Source organism: Acinonyx jubatus, chromosome X, assembly GCF_027475565.1.
Source record: "Acinonyx jubatus isolate Ajub_Pintada_27869175 chromosome X, VMU_Ajub_asm_v1.0, whole genome shotgun sequence".
Classification (NCBI taxonomy): domain Eukaryota; kingdom Metazoa; phylum Chordata; class Mammalia; order Carnivora; family Felidae; genus Acinonyx; species Acinonyx jubatus.
The window spans coordinates 98,420,676-98,438,604 of NC_069389.1; the positions used below are offsets into that span (position 1 = coordinate 98,420,676).

General features: G+C 37.1%; 1 protein-coding gene across 16 annotated transcripts in view; it reads right to left on the reverse strand.

Moving 5' to 3' along the window:
- The window catches only part of THOC2 (THO complex subunit 2), a 112,264-nt gene that overhangs the window by 53,267 nt on the left and 41,068 nt on the right, over window positions 1-17,929 (reverse strand). For 11 of the 16 annotated variants that reach the window (XR_008289854.1, XR_008289855.1, XR_008289856.1 and 8 more), the window contains exons 9-13: window positions 8,819-8,911; window positions 5,770-5,925; window positions 5,004-5,176; window positions 3,581-3,776; window positions 2,478-2,501 (exon numbers count right to left, since the gene is read on the reverse strand). Coding sequence is in view for 13 of the 16 variants with exons in the window: in XM_053201624.1 (XP_053057599.1) it covers window positions 2,478-2,501; window positions 3,581-3,776; window positions 5,004-5,176; window positions 5,770-5,925; window positions 8,819-8,911 (642 nt within the window). In the remaining 3 variants the exon portion in view is untranslated. The remainder of the gene's footprint in view (window positions 1-2,477; window positions 2,502-3,580; window positions 3,777-5,003; window positions 5,177-5,769; window positions 5,926-8,818; window positions 8,912-17,929) is intronic. The other 5 variants (XM_027054309.2, XM_027054319.2, XM_027054318.2 and 2 more) reach the window with 1 other exon arrangement.

Genomic DNA, 17,929 nt, shown 5'->3' on the forward strand with positions numbered 1-17,929 from the left:
CTTCAGAGATAAACAAAATAACAAAATACCACTAACAAAGATCTGATTTAAAATAGCAAGGAATTTCAAGAACTAGAAAATTTAGATAACCTACCATTTCTTTAATTTCAGACACAGTGTATTTGTATAGGCAGGAGAGTGTGGAGATTTTGAGCTTGGCCTCTGAATCCAGATTGCCTGGATTGAGATCTCAGCCCTGCCCCATGTTAATAATTAAGTGACCTAGGATAATTTACTTAACCTAAAGCATAAAGGGTATAGGGCCTGGCACAGAATAAGAACTCAATATTAGCTATCAATGTCATAAACAACTTAATCCATTAACATCAGCTGGATGCAAAAAAAAAAGCACCAAGGGACTCTACTGTCAAAAAACATTGAAATATGTCAGGTGAGCCACATTAAAGCTATGCTCTGCAATTAAAATTAAAGATAGCAAAATGTGTCTGTCCATTCATACAGAAATCTTCTTTAGGGCTACCCCCTCTTTTAAAGCTGAAATAACTTGTTAGAAATGCAAATTCTCTTCAGTAGGTTCCACCCAAGACCTACTGCATCAGAAATTCTGAGGATGGGACCCAACAATGTGTTTTAAGATGACTTCCAGATGATTCTAATATATGCTAAAGTTTGAAGATCATTGTACTAGATGGTCCTAATGTGATGTACTTCAAATTTAAGAAATACACAGAGATAAATTATTACAAATAACTGTAGGCTAGAGGACTATTCTGCTAAATGACAGCTGGTAAAAGTATATAACCTATATTTTTAAAATATGCATTATTCATATATACAAGCAACCCTCAAGCTTATAAATAAGAGAACTGTTAAAGAAGTTTACTTGGAACCAAGGTCGCATCTGCCCTCTAGGAACAATCTTGTAAACCTTAGTTAAATTCTTAGCTAGGCAACAAAAGCCTTTTAAACTTGAAAACACAGGACAAATGATTTGTTATAGTGAAATATTTTTATGGGTAAAAATAAACCAAAATTCTAACTCAGATCATTGGAAAGATTCACTTTCCCTACCACAACCTTAGCAATGAGAGAAGACAGATTTCTTCCCACACTGTGATCAAAATAAACATTTTTCCTCTTCCTTTCTGCCCTTCTACCTCTGCAAAAATAGAGACTGGAGTTAAGGGCAGGCACCAGGCACAACTGTGACAGAACAGAAGTACAGGAGAGCTGCAGTGGAGATGGCAGAGGGGAAGGGTGACCACTCTAGCACCTGCACATCTTGGTAACAACATTGTATACATTTATGCATATGTCTGGTCTACTATAAACTTCCACAAGTCAGTTGTTTGGTCTCCTGCTCACAGGTTTATAATACTTGTAGCCAAAGAAAGAATTTCAGAACAAGAGATCTGAACATTAAGATGTTCAGTTAAAGACATTAGCATTAGTGGGTGAAGGTAAGATGAGAAAGAGGCTGTTGACAGAGTCTCAAAGTATCTCCCCACCAAGATGCATATTAACAACAAAGGAGGAAGAATAATTGTACCCTAGAGAAACCTGGTAGCCCATCACCTTAACCAAGTGATCGATACTAACATCAGCAGTAACGGGACAAATTGACCTCATATGCTTCCCAATATGAGGCATTAGGAAAGACAGGACCCTTTTGTTTTTCTGAACAGGCACTAGTTAACATAACTCATCCCTTTCAGACTATAAGGATTAAGATAATGAAACATCATTATACTTCCTTTTTATACATGTTATACAATAAATGATTTGTATAGTAATAAACTACTTAGCAGATTGCTTTAGTACCTTTACACACTGTATAACTGTGAGCATTAAAAAAAAAATCTACCAGCTAAGCAGTAAAAGCCAAATCAAGTATTTCAGGTGTCAAGGGATTAATATACAACAGCTGATAAATTTTGTATACAGTTACTGTTGTCAAAAATTAAAATTAGATGCAATCACCAAACACTGGAGAAAACTGTATTTGTGCTTGTAACAATTTGCAAATCCTTTTGATAGCCTTGTTTTACAATTGAAAATAAATTATGTATTCTTTTCTGCTTCAAGATTTTAAGTTAGGCAAAGATCTCTTAGAACACAAAGAGGAAACCATAAAAGAAAAGTACTACTAAATTAGAATTAATCAAAATTTAAAATTTTGCTCTTCCAAAGACATTTAACATAATGAAAAGGCAAATCAAAGAAATAATAAAAGACAACCCAATTAAAAATGGGTAAGAGATCTGAATAGACAATTTGATATATGATGATTACAAATGGCAAATAAGAACATGAAAAGATGCTCAACATTTCCAATCATCAGGGAAACAAATTAAAAGCACAACAGTACCACCACACACCCATTAAAATGACTAAAATTTAAGAGTGACAATAACAAGTACTGATGAGGATGTGGAGCCATTGGATGTCATATACAGGAATGCAAAATGATACAGACATGTTGGAACAGTTTGGCAAAAAGTTAAACATACACTTACCCATATGGCCCAGCAATCCCATTCCTGGGGAAACAAGAACATACGCCCCCCCCCCCAAAAAAAAGACTTGTACAGGAATATTCATAGCAGCTTTATTTACAATAGCCCCCAACTAGAAACAACCCAAATGCCCACCAACTGGTGAATGCATAAACTCTGGTATGTCTGTATAATACTGCTCAGCAATAAAGCTACTGCCATGTGCAACAACTTGCACGAATCTCAAAAGCATTTAGTGAAAGAAACCAGACAGAAAAGAGTACATTCTATACAATTCCATCTATATGAAGCTCTAGAAAAATCAAAACTATAGTGACAGAAAGCTTATCAGTAGTTGCCAGGAACCAGTAACAAAGGGACAGAATTGAAGGCAAAGGGGCAAGAGGGAACTTTCTGGGGTGATGAAAATATTCTCTGTGATTGTGGTAGTGGACACACAACTGTGTTCATTTGTCAACACTCATCAAATTGTACACTTCCAATTGGTGAAGTAAATTGTATGTAAATTATAACTCAAAGCTGATTTTAAAATTTAAAAATAGCAAAAATGGTTACCCTTAGGGTACTGACTAGAAGGGAGTACAAAGGAAACTCTGGAGTACTGGTATTGTTCTATTTTTTCATCCGGGTTGGGGATACCTGGCTGTTTGGTTTGGGAAAAAAGTCATTGAGGTGTACAATTATGACTTGTGTTATGTTCTGTACATTTTATTTCAACACAAAGTTTACTAGAAAAGAATGGCTCCTCAACAGTCTGACTTCATACAAATAATGACAATGATTCAAAACTGCAGCCAAGAAAATAAATCAGAAGAAAAGGGGATTCAAAAAGCAATCACTTGTCCAAAGTATATTTTCCTATGCGGGGGACTTGACTAATATTCTACCTAGATCAACGCGCGCGTGCGTGTGTGTGTGTGTGCACGCGTGCGCATGTGTGTGGTTAGGACACAATGGACTTTTCCCCAAACCTTACTCAAAATACACTTTTCTTAAATTAAGTTCACTTTTATTCCTAGTGATACACATAACACAAATATACGCAGAACACCTTCACTCCAAAATTCAGTTTTCTGCTTGGAAGAAAAAAAAATCTTACTAACCTCTTTCATAAATGACTTGCCTATGCGCACCACTTTTGCAAATAAAATGGGGTCGTGAGAAAGGTGAGGACCAAGGTAACAGAACATATTGAAGACATCTCTCCTCAAATCTTCAAAGCTCTCTGCTTGTTTTGGTGCTCTCTTATTTTGCAAAGCATTAACAGGTGAGCCTTTAGCACCTTTAGGAACGCCAACTCTATAAAAAGAAGCAAAATTTATATGTATACTATGTAATACCCACTTTAAGTTACCAGTAAGTAAAGCTTTTCTTGCTCAAATTTGCTTTCTATATATCACTTGTGCCTAACTTCATTAATACAGATAATTAATCGGGTAGAAAAAGACAAAAACAATACTCATTTGGAAAAAGCCAGAGCTTAGAGAATGTTTCCAATGAACTGCATAAGGAAATCAGAGAAACGCAGATTTCAAGTAACATTTAACATACACTGTATGAATTTGTTCTTAGTTAAACTTGGCCAGTATCAGGAATTTGGATATGGGAATGGGGAACAAGGGATGGACCTCAGAGACACTGGAAGATAAAACAGAAAAATATGGATATAACAACAGTGGTTCAAGTAAATAAACATTTCTCAGTCTGGGTTCCCCTACTTAGACTGAGTATGAGGTGGGTGGTGTAGGGAAGGTGAGCAGCATAATGAAAAAAAGTGTCACACTAAAAAGGACAGCATGCCCAGAGTTCTCACCTGCTGAGCAGGTGTCCCGCTGTGGAGTCACAGGGGTCACTCTTTGAGAAGAAGCCTTCAAGGTCCACAGCCCCAGTGGCACTGAAGGCAGCAGCCGGCAGCTACGCACGAGTCACAAGACTGGGGCCTTGGACGCAGGCTCTGATCTGTGGGGCTGAAGCCAGAGCTGCTGCCAGTACTGCTCCTAAGTAACCTGCAAGCAGGCTGAGGGCTAGAGGACGGGTGGACGGACACAGTAACTAGGGATGATGAGAAAGGCTGCACTAGCAATTTTCAGAACAGCAGCCTATATGCCAGGAGAGGTAAGGCAAGCAGAGAGGCAATGTCCTCACTCAGAGCCACTCAACCCAGGACAGAGGGAAATTACACTAAGTAAAAACCTTAGGAATTCTCTGCCCACCCCCAAGAGAGGAGGAAAAGTCAAGAACAGAAGAATGGTGTTTTCACTCTCAATGGAGCACACCCAACCTAGACATCTAAGCTACAATTTTTAGACTGCATTGCAGCACGCATTCTGCACCACCTGGTCTAGACATTAGGAGACAAGTCACTGATTAATACGTATAAGACTGATACGCTCTGAATGGTTCTTACCTTCTAATAAAACATACAGAAGTACTTGCTTGTTTGAGAAGACAAGATAAACATGCAGATTTTTTTGTAGTCCTAAGCTATTTCTACCTCAATGACTAGAAAAGCATATAGTAACATACCTTCGGTAGAGAGGCTCTATAGTTATGTGAATGAGCTTGCAAATAGCAAGGGCTATTAGCTTATGTGAAGCTGCATAGTACGGAGGCATCTGATCCATAATGTTCTGTGCATGCTGCCAATCACCAATCTTCAACAAGGCTTCCAACAAACCAAGTTTTTGGTTATCAGGCGGCTAAAAATGAACAATTATAGTGAAGATCCTCAGAATATAGGCACCAATAAATCTCGGCATTTTTTAATTTAAAAAACTGAGCTAAACACGACAATATTGTATGTCAACAACGGCTGCCACCATGGAAAACGCAATATTTTCCTGAAAGTAAAATCAAAGTTTTTTTAGCTATTGAAAAAAACAACAGGATTTGCTCTTTGATTTAGCAGACCCAGCATGAGAGTTTATAGACCTGGAATTAAATCAAGTTCTATTTAATGCTTTATTGTGCCACAGAGAACTAGAATTCATTCATATTTGAGAATCCCCTTAGGACTTGAGAGACATTAATACACAGAGCACAAATATAGTCATATATTTTACTTAGAATACACTTCGAAATTTGTATAAGAAAAACATAGCAGCCTCTTTTGGGAAGATGCCAATAAGATTAAAACTAAAACCACCTTTGCAAATTAGTATTCCAAAAACCAGATTTCACTACATTTAAAGTTAATAAATTATTCTCCCATAAGTTGATGAACTATTACAAGTTAAATTTCAAATTCTAAATCCAGAAGACAATGTTAATCTTATAAAAATGAACTATATACCTTCTCTACTTTCTCCTCTTCTTTTTCCTTTTCTTTCTCTCGCTCGTCGATTTTTTCAGAAGACAATACAACCATCGTAAGTTTTCTAACAATTTGCTTAGCTTCTACAATTTCTCGTTTGTGTTCATCCATAATGCAATTATCAGCTGGAAGAAGCTAAAAATAGTTCATTAATGTTTCATAAAATAGCTAATACTGTTTGCACATATAAAAAGCAAACACTATCTTCCCTGAATTGATAAAACTGTAAATAAGGCCTAGCCTATTAATGGCCATGGTTTGCTTTCAAAATAAGCTTCTCTCAATTATTTTCTTATAATCTAACAAAGTTAAGTACCTGAATTTTGTACACCTTTTAAAATCAAGTAGCAGTTCGAAGTTCTTTTGTCTTCTTTCTGTTAGAGGTCCTAAATTAATACAATAATACAACAGTGATGCTTACCATTCAATTTATTAACGTACCCAAGAAAATGTATGCCTGTTCCATGAAAAATATCAGAGTTCCCCTTTAAAGGCCAAACTCCATATTTAAAAAGTACTTCATAAGGATCCAATTTGGGAGAGGTTAGCTACTGAATTATATGAAGGGGTAAATTTATTTCCTCTAGATGAAAAATCTCAAGTAGAAAAATTATGAACAACTTGACATCTCACTTTTCATTTCCTAATACCTACTATTTGACTTAAGTCACAAACTAGTTTCTAGTTTATTACAAAAGAGAAAGCAGCATGTGTACAGTCAACTCTCCATTATGAAAAAGGATCACGTTATCTCTAGTACAGCCATCTTGTACACGTGGAAGATGGTTAATGTAGATATTTCATAAAATAGATAAAAAAACCCAGACACAGAAAAATACAGCCAACAAATCGTTATTTACTAGTTTCTTCTAAGCACTCAGTGTTCCTGCCCTCAGAAATGCATAATATATTTCAGTAACTAAGTCTAATGTGAAGTAAATAATCAGTAAACAATGAAAAGAAACATAGCGAAAGATTAAGCTACATATTGCAGACTTCATCCCCATTAGTCAAAAATGGGAGAAAAGTCACTAAGGACTGATGCAAGAAGGTAAGCAAGACTTTTTCTCATTCTTTCTGCTCTCCACTGGCCATCAAACCCATTTTTATTGCTCTACTTATGTACCTGCTGTAGGTCCTCATCTTTTACCTAGATTAATACAACTGTCTCTAAAAATATCCCATTATAATGAACTGTAAGTTTCTTTTTCTTCAACATTTTATTTTTTTAAGCAATCTCTACACCCAATGTGGGGCTCAAACTCACAACCCCGAGATCAAGAGTCACATGCTCTACTGACTGAGCCAGCCAGGCACCCCTGTAAGTTTCTTACAGTACTCTCAATTTCTAGTTTTGTGTATTTTGAGAATATGCAATTAAGTGCAAAGTTACAACTGTTTTATCTTCCTAGAGAACACAACTTTATTAATTATGAAGTGACTATCTCTTTTTGCCAAAAAGTTTATTTTGTCTGTAACAGCAATAATTTCCCTGGTATATTTTTCCCACCCTTCTACTTTCAACCTTTATCTGTCCTTAGGTTTTAGAAGTCTCATGAAAAATAAACAATAAACTGGTTTTTAATCCCATCTCAAAATCTTTGACACCTTAACAGGAACACTTAGGCCACTTGCATTTATTGTCAAACTCAAACATTTCAGTAATAAATCTATCACCATCTATCATATTTCCATTTGTCCTACCAGTCTATACTTGCCTATAGACTCATACCTGTCTTTGAATTCCCCTTTTACTGACAAATTTTCCATGTTCTCAGTTTGTACATCACTTTTCTACTTTAAATCTTGAAGGGCTCTCTACTCCCAACAAGAAAAAATCCGAACTCCTTACTATGGCTCTTAAAAGGCCCTGGAAAGTGTAGCCCCAACCTACTCTTCTCCATCTTCATCCACCTCCCCATAAACTACCCGAGGCTCCAAGTACTCGGAGCTTCCTGATGTTCCCCTAAGATAATAATGAAGCCCTTCAATACTCCTGCCTTTATATTCAGTTAATTCTACCTACAAAGCTTCCCGCCTTTAAAGCCAGGCCAACACCATGTCATCTACCAACATCCCAGTTCAACATCACTAGTCTGGAAAAGCCTTCCAAAATGCCCCCAAACAGACATGGTTACTATCTATACTGAGCCCCCACAGCACTTTGTGAGTACCTCCAATATAGTAGTTACTATATAATGCAAAATGTCTTCTCCATTGCTAGACTATGACTGCTTCCAAGGTAGAGACTAAGTTTTAGTCTGTAACTATAGTACATGACAGACAAGGAAGTCAGAAAATGATTTCAAAGACAATGACGATGTTGTCAGCTTTGGACAGAGTTAAGTCCATAGATATCCTACTATATAACCAAATAAACAGGAATTTCTATACTACAAACCTAGTTTTTTCAAATTGACAGGCTAAACTGTTGCTAAACTGAAGGTCATCAATCACATTAACATACACACCCTTCCAGATCCTGGGTCCCGCAACAGAAGCACAATACCAGTCATTTATTACCATTAAAAACATTAAAAACATAAGAAAACCATTTTAAGTGGTTTTGATGGTTTTTAAATGGTTTTAAATGGCAATTACTGTTTGTTGTTTTTTAAATATACAGTTCCCCATTCATCTTGAATGCCTACAATTAACATTTTGGGAAGAAGGAAAAAGTATCTTAGGTAATCCCATATTTCTGACAATTTGTGTATAACAGAAAAGTCTAAAACCACATTGATTAGGACTTGGCTCCCTCTCAATGAGATACACCTTGCTGACATTAACAGCTTTAATTTCATAGCCAACCTCAAACTCTGTGACAAAAGGTACTTAATTTCCACAGTTTGTCAAAGAATTACATTCATTCACTTCATAAAGTAAACACAAAGCAATAATGCATTAGGGCTTCCAAAATTAGAACCGGAGAGCCTAGGACCAATCTTGAAGTACTATATGGCTGCCTACTCCTCTTCCCACCCCTGGGATAGACAGCCAAATATCCTTAGCAGCCCACTTGACTTACATGTACATAAAGATCATCTAAATCAATAAGATTAAATTGTAGAAGGACTGCTGCAACTCTGTATAAAGATGAAGGAGTCTCTCCATTTGGTTCCTTGAAAAAAAAAAAGTTTCTATTTAGTTCATAAAGTACAACTAAAATCATATTCTTTACCTACCAATAACTAAGAACAATTACATCAAATAACTCTAGATCAACAATAAGCTTCACTGCTCTTCCTGATCATACATGACATCTGAACTGAGGACAAAGATAATTAGGTAAACAGCCCTTTTCATCTTCTGATGAACACAAAGAAAGGTTTCAAAAATGGACACACTTCACAGTACATGCTAATATTTTTTTAAAATCTGAAAATTAAAGAGAATAAGTGATATTTTACCCTGCATAATAATTACTTTTGGTTTCAGTTTTTATGTGTGTTTTCTTAACTCACTTTTCCAAGTAGTTCTCAGTGGAGATGCAGACAGACAAGAATGACAAATTTGGAAGTGCCAAACTATCTGTGTCTGCTTTATACTTTTCTCCCCCTTCTTTTATTTCTGAGGTTTTGTGCTAAGTGTATCTGCTTGTCAATTGATTTCCCCTTCCAAACAGGTCTCTATACTTATTACACATGGATAAATCAACATTTTAAAATACAGAATGGTCAATTCCAACCAAGCCGGCCCTGTGGACCCTACACAGAAACAAAAAGACTTTCTCCGAATTTTTAAACTGCTCAGGGTCAGATGAATGGAAGACTGAAGCCAGGACAACTGGCAATTACTAAACGGCAAAATGCAAATAAAAAGCAAACAGTGACAATACATTATGTTCTGCTTCTACTCAGCGCTGAAAACAAGTTCTTTGTGAGGCTCCCCACAATTGCGATAGGTGTTATGGACATAACAAAGGAAGCTAACCAAACTAATGGATATCATATAAAGAAGTCTTTGTTAATGGATATCATATAAAGAAGTCTTTGTTCACTCTATTTGTTAAGACAGGTACATCTTCAACTTAACAAGTTTAATTCTAAATACATAAATGATTATTTATTATCAAAACATTTTCCCATAAAAACAAATGGTCAGGGATTCAGAGCAAACCCACAAAAGCTTATTATCTGACTTGGATCCACCAGGAACACTCTCATTATTCCCATTATCTCTGTTTTAATGAGTTCACAAGAAGCCCCTGACTCCCAGGCCAAACATCAACTCCCATACTCTAATCCTCATATTGCTCTGCACAATCCCTGTCCTGTCCTAACCCACCTTTCTGCATTCTTGAAAAACTTCCATGGAATCCTCTGGAATTCATAATCCATCCTCAGCAAAACCCCCTATATATCCTGAACCTCTCCTCTGTTCCCTTCACCTTCTTGCTCGAGCAGACCCTAGCACTCTACAGGAACACTACTCTCACTGTAACCCAGTCAAGTGGTGGCTATTTTCCCCAGACCCTCACACTACTAGGCCTACAGGTGGGGTATGAGTCATCTTTGCTCTTTTATAGTTGTTTTCAGAGTATTTATTCTCCCTCCACCCTCCCCTAAAGCCCACTCAGCTCTGAACTTCCAGTCATTCTCCCTCACTACTGCTGTGATCTAGTCTCATTCCAGTGTGGTCAAAGAAAATATTTGGTATGATTTCAATGTTTTATATTTACTGAGAAGTGTTTTGTGGTCTACGATAGGGTCTATCCTGGAGAAAGTCCCGAGTAAACTAGAGAAGAATATGTAATCTGTTGTTGCTAGGTAGTTTTCTGTGTGTGTCTGTTAAGTCTAATTGGTTTATAGTGGCTGTTCAAGTCCTGTTTCCTTTTGTCTAGGTGTTCTATGTATTAATGAGAGGGGGTATGGAAATCTCTAACAATTATTGTAGAACTATTTCTCCCTTCAATTCTGTTAGTGTATGCTTCATGTATTTTGAGGCTCTATTTGGTGCACATGTGTTTATAACTGTTTTATCTTCTTAATGGGTTGACCCTTTTATCAATATATAATGTCCTTTGCTGTCTACAGTAAAAATTTTTGTCTATCTTGCCCGATATTAGAATTGCCACCCCAGCTCTCTCCTGGATACTATTTACATAGGATATCTATTTTCATACTTCCACTTTGAACACATTTCTATCTTTGATCTAAAAGTGAGTCTTACGATAAGCATATAGCTGAATGTTTTATACATTCTGCCAAACTGCCTTTTAATTACAAATTTTAATCCATTTACTAAATTTTAATCCATTTACATTTAAAGTAATTACTGACAAGGAAGGACTTCTGCCATTTTGCTATTTGTTTTCTACATATATCATTTTTTGTTCCTCATTTCTTCCATTACTGCCTTCTTTTGTGTTTGATTTTTTTCTCTGTAGTGTACTTTTTTGATTCCCTTCTTTCCTTTGTTTTTTAGTTATTTTCCTAGTGGATACTGCAATTAATATTTTAAACTTCTAACAATGTACTTTGAACTAATACCAACTTAGCTTAAATAGTATACAAAAACTCTGTACCTATACATCTCAATCCTTCCCCCTTTTATATTGTTATATTATGTTCCAATTAGATTTATAATTGTTTTTATTCCTTTGTCTTTTAAATCATATGAGAAAAAAGGAGGAGCTACAAACCAAAAACTACAATAATATTGGTAATTTTGGCTTTTTTGTTTACCTATGTAGTTACCTTTACCAATATTCTTTATTTCTTCATATAGCTTCAAATTACTGTCTAGTATCCTTTCATTTCAGCCTGAAGGACTCTCCTCATCATTTCTTGTAGGGCAGGTCTACTAGTGACAAACTCCCCCAGCTTTTGTTTATCTTAGAATGTCATAATCTCTCATTTCTGAAGGGTAGTTTTGCTGGATACAGAACTCTTTACTGACAGTTTTGTTCTTTCAGCACTTTATATATGCCACCCAATGCCTTCTGAAGAAAAACCAACTGTTAACCCTATTGAGGATCTTTTGTATGCAAGGGGTCATATCTGTTTTGCTGCTTTCAAAATTATCTTTGTCTTTCAACAATCTGAGCATAATGTGTCTTGGTGTGGATCTCTTTGAGTTGATCCTGCTCAGTGTTTGTGGAGCTTCTTCAATGTGTAGATTCACATCTTTCATCACATTTGGGAAATTTTCAACCATTATTTATTCAAACATGCTTTCTGTCCCTTTTCTCTCTGCTTCTGGGACTCCAATACACATAATGGTACTGGATGGTGTCTTCTAGTCTCTTAGACTGTTCATTTTTCTTCATTCTTTTCTCTTTCTGCTCCTCATACCGGATAACCTCAATTGGCTCATCAAGTTGGCTTGTTGTTTCTTCAGCCGTCTCAAACCTGCTGTTGTACCTCTCTAGTGAATTTTTCATTTCAGTTATCTTACTTTTTTACTCCAGAATTTGTTTGGTTCCTTTTTTATAATTTCTATTTCTTTACTGATATTCTGTCTGGTTTCCTTTAGCTCTTGGCCTATGGTTTCCTATAGATCATAAACATATTTAGGACTGATGATTTAAATTATTTATCTAGTAATTCCATCTCCTGGGCTTGCTCAGGGATAGTTTCTGTTTATTTTTTTCCTTGTGAATGAGCCATACTTTATTTCACTGCATACCTCATTATCTCTTTTTGAAAACTGGATATTTTGACCATTATGTGACAACTCTGAAAATCAAATTATGCCCCATCTCTGGGGTTTGTTGATGCTTAATGTGGGTTACTGTTGTTTTCTTATTTAGTGACGACTTATAAAGTCTATATTATTGTCGTGTGTGGCCACTGAAATCTGTTGTTAGCTTAGTGGTCAGCTACTGTTTTGAGTTTTCTTAAGGGCCTGAAGCCCGGAAAAAAAGAAAAAAGAAAGAGAAAAAACACTCTCCCAGTCTTTGCATACTGGCTCTGTGTTCGGGCATGCCTCAACACTTGGGCAAGCCATTTACAATTCCTAGTCTTCACTTCCTGCTTGCACAGAGCCTGAATGCCAGCCAGAGGAAAAAGCTTAGGATCTTTTCAGCCCTTTTCTAATTACTTATCCAGTTGTGGACATAGGCATGGCCTTTTGTTCCAATTCCCTGGCACATGCTATCTCCTTATCCAACTTCTTTCTTCCCAGGCTTTCAGTCTCTCTATTGCTTCTCTCACTGCTGTCTCTTGTTCCAGGCTGCAAAAGCTAGTAGCTGTGCCTTCAAATCCTTTTGGCAAAAGCCACCCCAGCTCTGGAGATGTTCCTAGTCAAGCCAAACAAAACAGGCCCTTACACCAGTCCTTCAGAGAAAAGCCAGAGAGGTCGCAACTCACAATTTTTTGTGTCCTCTGGCATTACCAATCTACACTAGGAGTGCAGGCTTCTATCTTCATGGCCATCATTGAGGGACAGTAGGCAGGCAATTTATAACATAACAGTGCTCTCTTAGCCCAAAGCAGCAGCTTCTTTCTTCACTAAGCCTTTCTTCAGTTGCTGTAAGTTATTTTTACTAAATTCCAGAATTCTGTTAAAAGTTTATTGGCAATTTTTGCCAGTTCATTAGTTGCTTTTATTGAGGGACAGAGCTCTGCTGTTTTCAGTCAGGTCCTACTGTTGCCATCTATGTACTCGTGGGTCACAGCCCTTCACTTAGCAATGATCTTATAGCTTCTGATTCACTGTCACTCTGTCTGACTCTATTCCTTTAATTTTTTAGAGGTTTTCACATATATGTAAATGATACTTCCATCATGCTGGCCTCTTGGCACCCTGAGCTCCTCTCTTTCAAAGATCTTCTCCTATTCCCCATCTCAGCCATTCACTCCATATCCTAAACTTTAGTATTACCAATAACTACAACCCCCCTCAAAATGTCAATTTCACATATCCACCCTCAAATGGATCCTTAATGCTGCCGGACAATCATACCCTATTTCTCTCATCCATTCACTTTCCTACCCTCCTATATAAACTGTTTTCTACATTCTCTCCTAACCTTCAATACCTCCTCTCTCATCCTTTCATCTGATGACCTTGTTTTCAATTTCAGCAAGAAAACTGGAACAATCGTTAAAATTTCTACAAATTTCCACCATCACATCTATCCACCTACCAACAGCTGTACCTACATGTGCTGCCTTTCCAACCGTTATTCTAGATGAACTCTCAATGCTCCCATTTAAAGTCAGTCCATCCATTTATACCATGAACTCTTCTCTCTATCCTACTCAAGAACATTACTCCAATAATTCTGTCCTCTCTCTCCTATATCACTAGTTTTCCTCCTTTCTACTCAATCATTCTCATTAGCATAAAAATATGTTCTCTCCCCCATCTTCAAAACATCTTCTCTCTTGAGCTCACTTCCTCTGCCAGCTACCTTTGTGCCTCTCTGTAACAACTCCTTATAGAATTGTCTATTCTCACTATCTCCAATTCCATTCTCCCTATTCTTTAACACCACCCCAACTTTACCAAAATGGCTAGCTTTGCCCTCCCTGATGATAAATCCAATTACCAAATTTTAGTCATTTAAGATGAGGCATTTAACAGAGGTCATTGTTCCTTCTTCCACTTAGCTTCCAATATGCTACATTCTCTTTGTTTTCCTCTTATCTTGTACATTCCTTCTATATCTCCTTTGCTGATTGCCCCTCTTTTCCTAGGCCCTTTAACATTGGAGTGCCAAAGCTGGGCCCTGGGTTCTCTTCTTGTGTTCCTATACCCAACTCTTGATGATTTCATCTAGTATCACAACTTTAAATATCATCTACATGCTTTTGACACCTACATTTCTATTTCTAATGCAGTCCTCTCTCCTGAATACCAGATTTATACATCCAGTTATTTACTCAACATCTCACTTGGATATCTAAGACATCTCAAATTTTACATATGCAAAACTCAATTCCTGATTCCTACCCCCAATACGCCAAACCCATTCCACCCGAAATTTACTCTACCTCAGTTGATGATGACACCATCCTTTTTACTGCTCAGTCCAAAAAAAGTTGGAAATAGCCTTAACTCTACTTTAGGACATTGTGTATCTAATCAATCAACAAATACTACTGGCTCTACCCTTCAAAATATATTCAGAAGCTCATTAACTTCCAACTGTTACCATAACCATATTGCTTCTTTGAAAACCTAAGTCAAACCACACATGTACACAGTGTCTTTTGTCTCTCTTATCTTTCTCTCTCTCACATACACACATACCACTCATGTCACCATTAGAGGCAGCCACTAAAGAAACTCTTTACTCTGAAAGCTAGTAATTAATGGGGCATGGGGGTGGAGAATGAAGCATTTGTCCTGCCTTTCCAGTAGAACTGTATTTCAGGACAACAAGCAAGCCAAGTTGAGAAGGAACAATTCTTCTTTACAGACGAATAATAGCTAATAAATGCAGAAGACACGGTAACATTAGTAAGTCAGTAATTTGGAACCCCTAAGAAAATAACTGATTCAGGAAAAGATCATCCATGTATTCTAAGCCACTTAATGTAAGGTTAATGAAAAACTGGATATTCACATGGTGCCAAAGTATCAACCTACAGATAACTTCCTATTAACGTGAGGGGAAGTGTCATTGTTGAATAAAGGAATTAGACTGTCATCAACTTATCGGAACATTAAAAATCAGGCAGGTATGAGACGTTATGGTATGAAACATACAACACAACCTATGAAGCCTTTTGCCATTAAATATTTTACCTGAACACAGTCAAGCTCTTAGACCTAACTCTAAGTACACAAGACAAACAAGGAATAAAGAACAAATTAAACCAACCATGGAAAAGCAATCAGATATATCTAATGCTTGGAAGACTAACGGAGTCTTCCACAGTAATGGTCCCAACAAGTTAATGCCATTAAAGGAAGGAAGGTGGGTGGGGGGGACACACTAGTCTAGATTAAAAGAGACTGAAGAATCCTAACAATCAAATACAATGCATGGCCTCTGATTGGATCATTGTTTGAACAAAACAGTTGTAAGATTATTTGGGAGACAATATGGGAAATCTGGATATGGTCTGAGTTTATTATATAGTAACAGTCTAGTTAGATATGAAACTGGTATCACGGTTATATAGAAAAAGTCTTTACTTTTAAAAAGTACAAATTCACGTATTTAGGAGTAAACGTTCATGGTATCTGTAATATAAATTATTTCCAAAAAAAGTATAACAACATGTTAATAAACTTACTTCTAGGTGATGGGATTATGGGTATTCATTACACTATTCACTCTTTTCTATATGTTTGAAATGTTCATAATAAAGTGAAAACATAAAAGAGAAACAAAATGAAAAAATTAAGTCAGGTCACATCACTCTCCTACTCAAAATCTTCTAAGAGCTTCACAGCATCAAAGTCAAAACCCTTGTGGCACTAGCCCTATGTGATGTGGTCTCTCATCTTTGACCTCATCTCCTACCACACTCCCACTCAATCAGTCGGATCCAGCCACACTGGTCTCCTTGCTGTTCTCCAGCACATCAGGCATGCTCACACCTTACGGCCTTTGCATTGGCTGTTCTCTTTCCCTAGAGGCTCTTCCCCAAATATCTGTTTACACCTCCCATCCTTTGTTTCTTTGCTTAAATGTACCTTTTCAATGAGGTACATACTCTCACTCTTCTATGTAAAGTTGCAACCTACCACTCTGGCACTCCCACTCTTCCTTATCCTGCTCTACATTTTTTTTTGTCCCATCTCACTGATCACCTTCTAACATACCATAGTTTACCTTGAACATAAGCGTCATGAAGGCAAGAATTTCTATTTGTTTCCAAATGTAGTCCCAGCACCTAGAACATTATTGCCTGGCACATAAAAAGTGCTAGATCAATATTTCTTTTTTTTAAGACTTTATTTTTTTGTAAGTAATATCTATACCCAACGTGGGGCTCAAACTCACAACCCCAAGATCAAGAGTCTCATGCTCCACCGAATGAACCAGCCCCGTTGATTAACATTTCTTAAGTGAGTGAATTTAGGTTATAATAGTACCTAACCATGACACCACTATTACTACTATTGCCATGTTCTGAATCCAGAAATCAAGGGCCTTGATATGGGTGAGAGTCATCATCTCCTTCCTCTTTCCTGTGGCAAGACAACTCCAGCCAAGTTTATCTTTTGGTACCCTCACACTTTCTAGGACACCTTTCTTTCTGACCTTTACGCTGATCTTCACACTATCCTTAAGCCCTCTATTACAGCCATCCCTGTTATGGGAATCAAGCAGATGTGCCTGCCAAATTTTCCAAAATGTGCTCTAAAACTGCTTACATCCCCTACCATCCTTCCAAGTCAAAACATCCAGTATAGCTGATCCCAGGCTGGAACTAGGATAAAATCACTCTCACAGACTTCACAGCAGATAATTAGCTCTGTCTAGAAGTCCTAGCATTAAGGGGGGGGGAGGGTGGGGAAGAAGCCTATTAATCCAAATAATTCCCAACTGGTTGAAAATACAGGTTGTGGGCAAGGGGAGTAAACATTTTCAGGCAGTGAAAGGAAGAGGGGAGGACGGGGTCAGGCAAGGGACCAACACAAAAGGGTGACCATATATACCAATTCCCAGGGTTACATCCCCTAAGCAGTTCTTCATTTTCATGGCTGTCCTTACTTGACCTCCCAGACCACAATTTATCTAATATCTTTGACATTTCTTCCTCTATCCTCAGTGGTCCTTAAGACTGCAGATTTGCACAACAAGATAGCTCAGGCAACAGAAACAAAAGAATGGTGTTACACAGAGCCAATACAAGGGTTACTCTTTCCAATAATAGGTTACTTCTAAATCAAATGTCTCCTGATTAGGTATTTCTTATATCAGAAAATCTATTTTAAAAAAAAGATTATTCCAATACTGTCAACCCCAATATTTTAATTCAGCTGAAAAGTGTTATCGTTATGAGGAACATTTTCATATAAAGATCTTTAAATTCTAAAACTCACATTCAACTAATAATACTTGATGTTATGCAGTAGGTCATCATTATTCACTGTAGTATGTTCTGAAACCTACAGTCTCCTAAGCCCTAACCTATGTTCTAATTAATTATGCCCAAGTTAAATTTTAGCTACCCTATCGCTTCAGCAGTTGGCTTCATGTTCTCAAACCCAAAGCAATCACAGCACATCT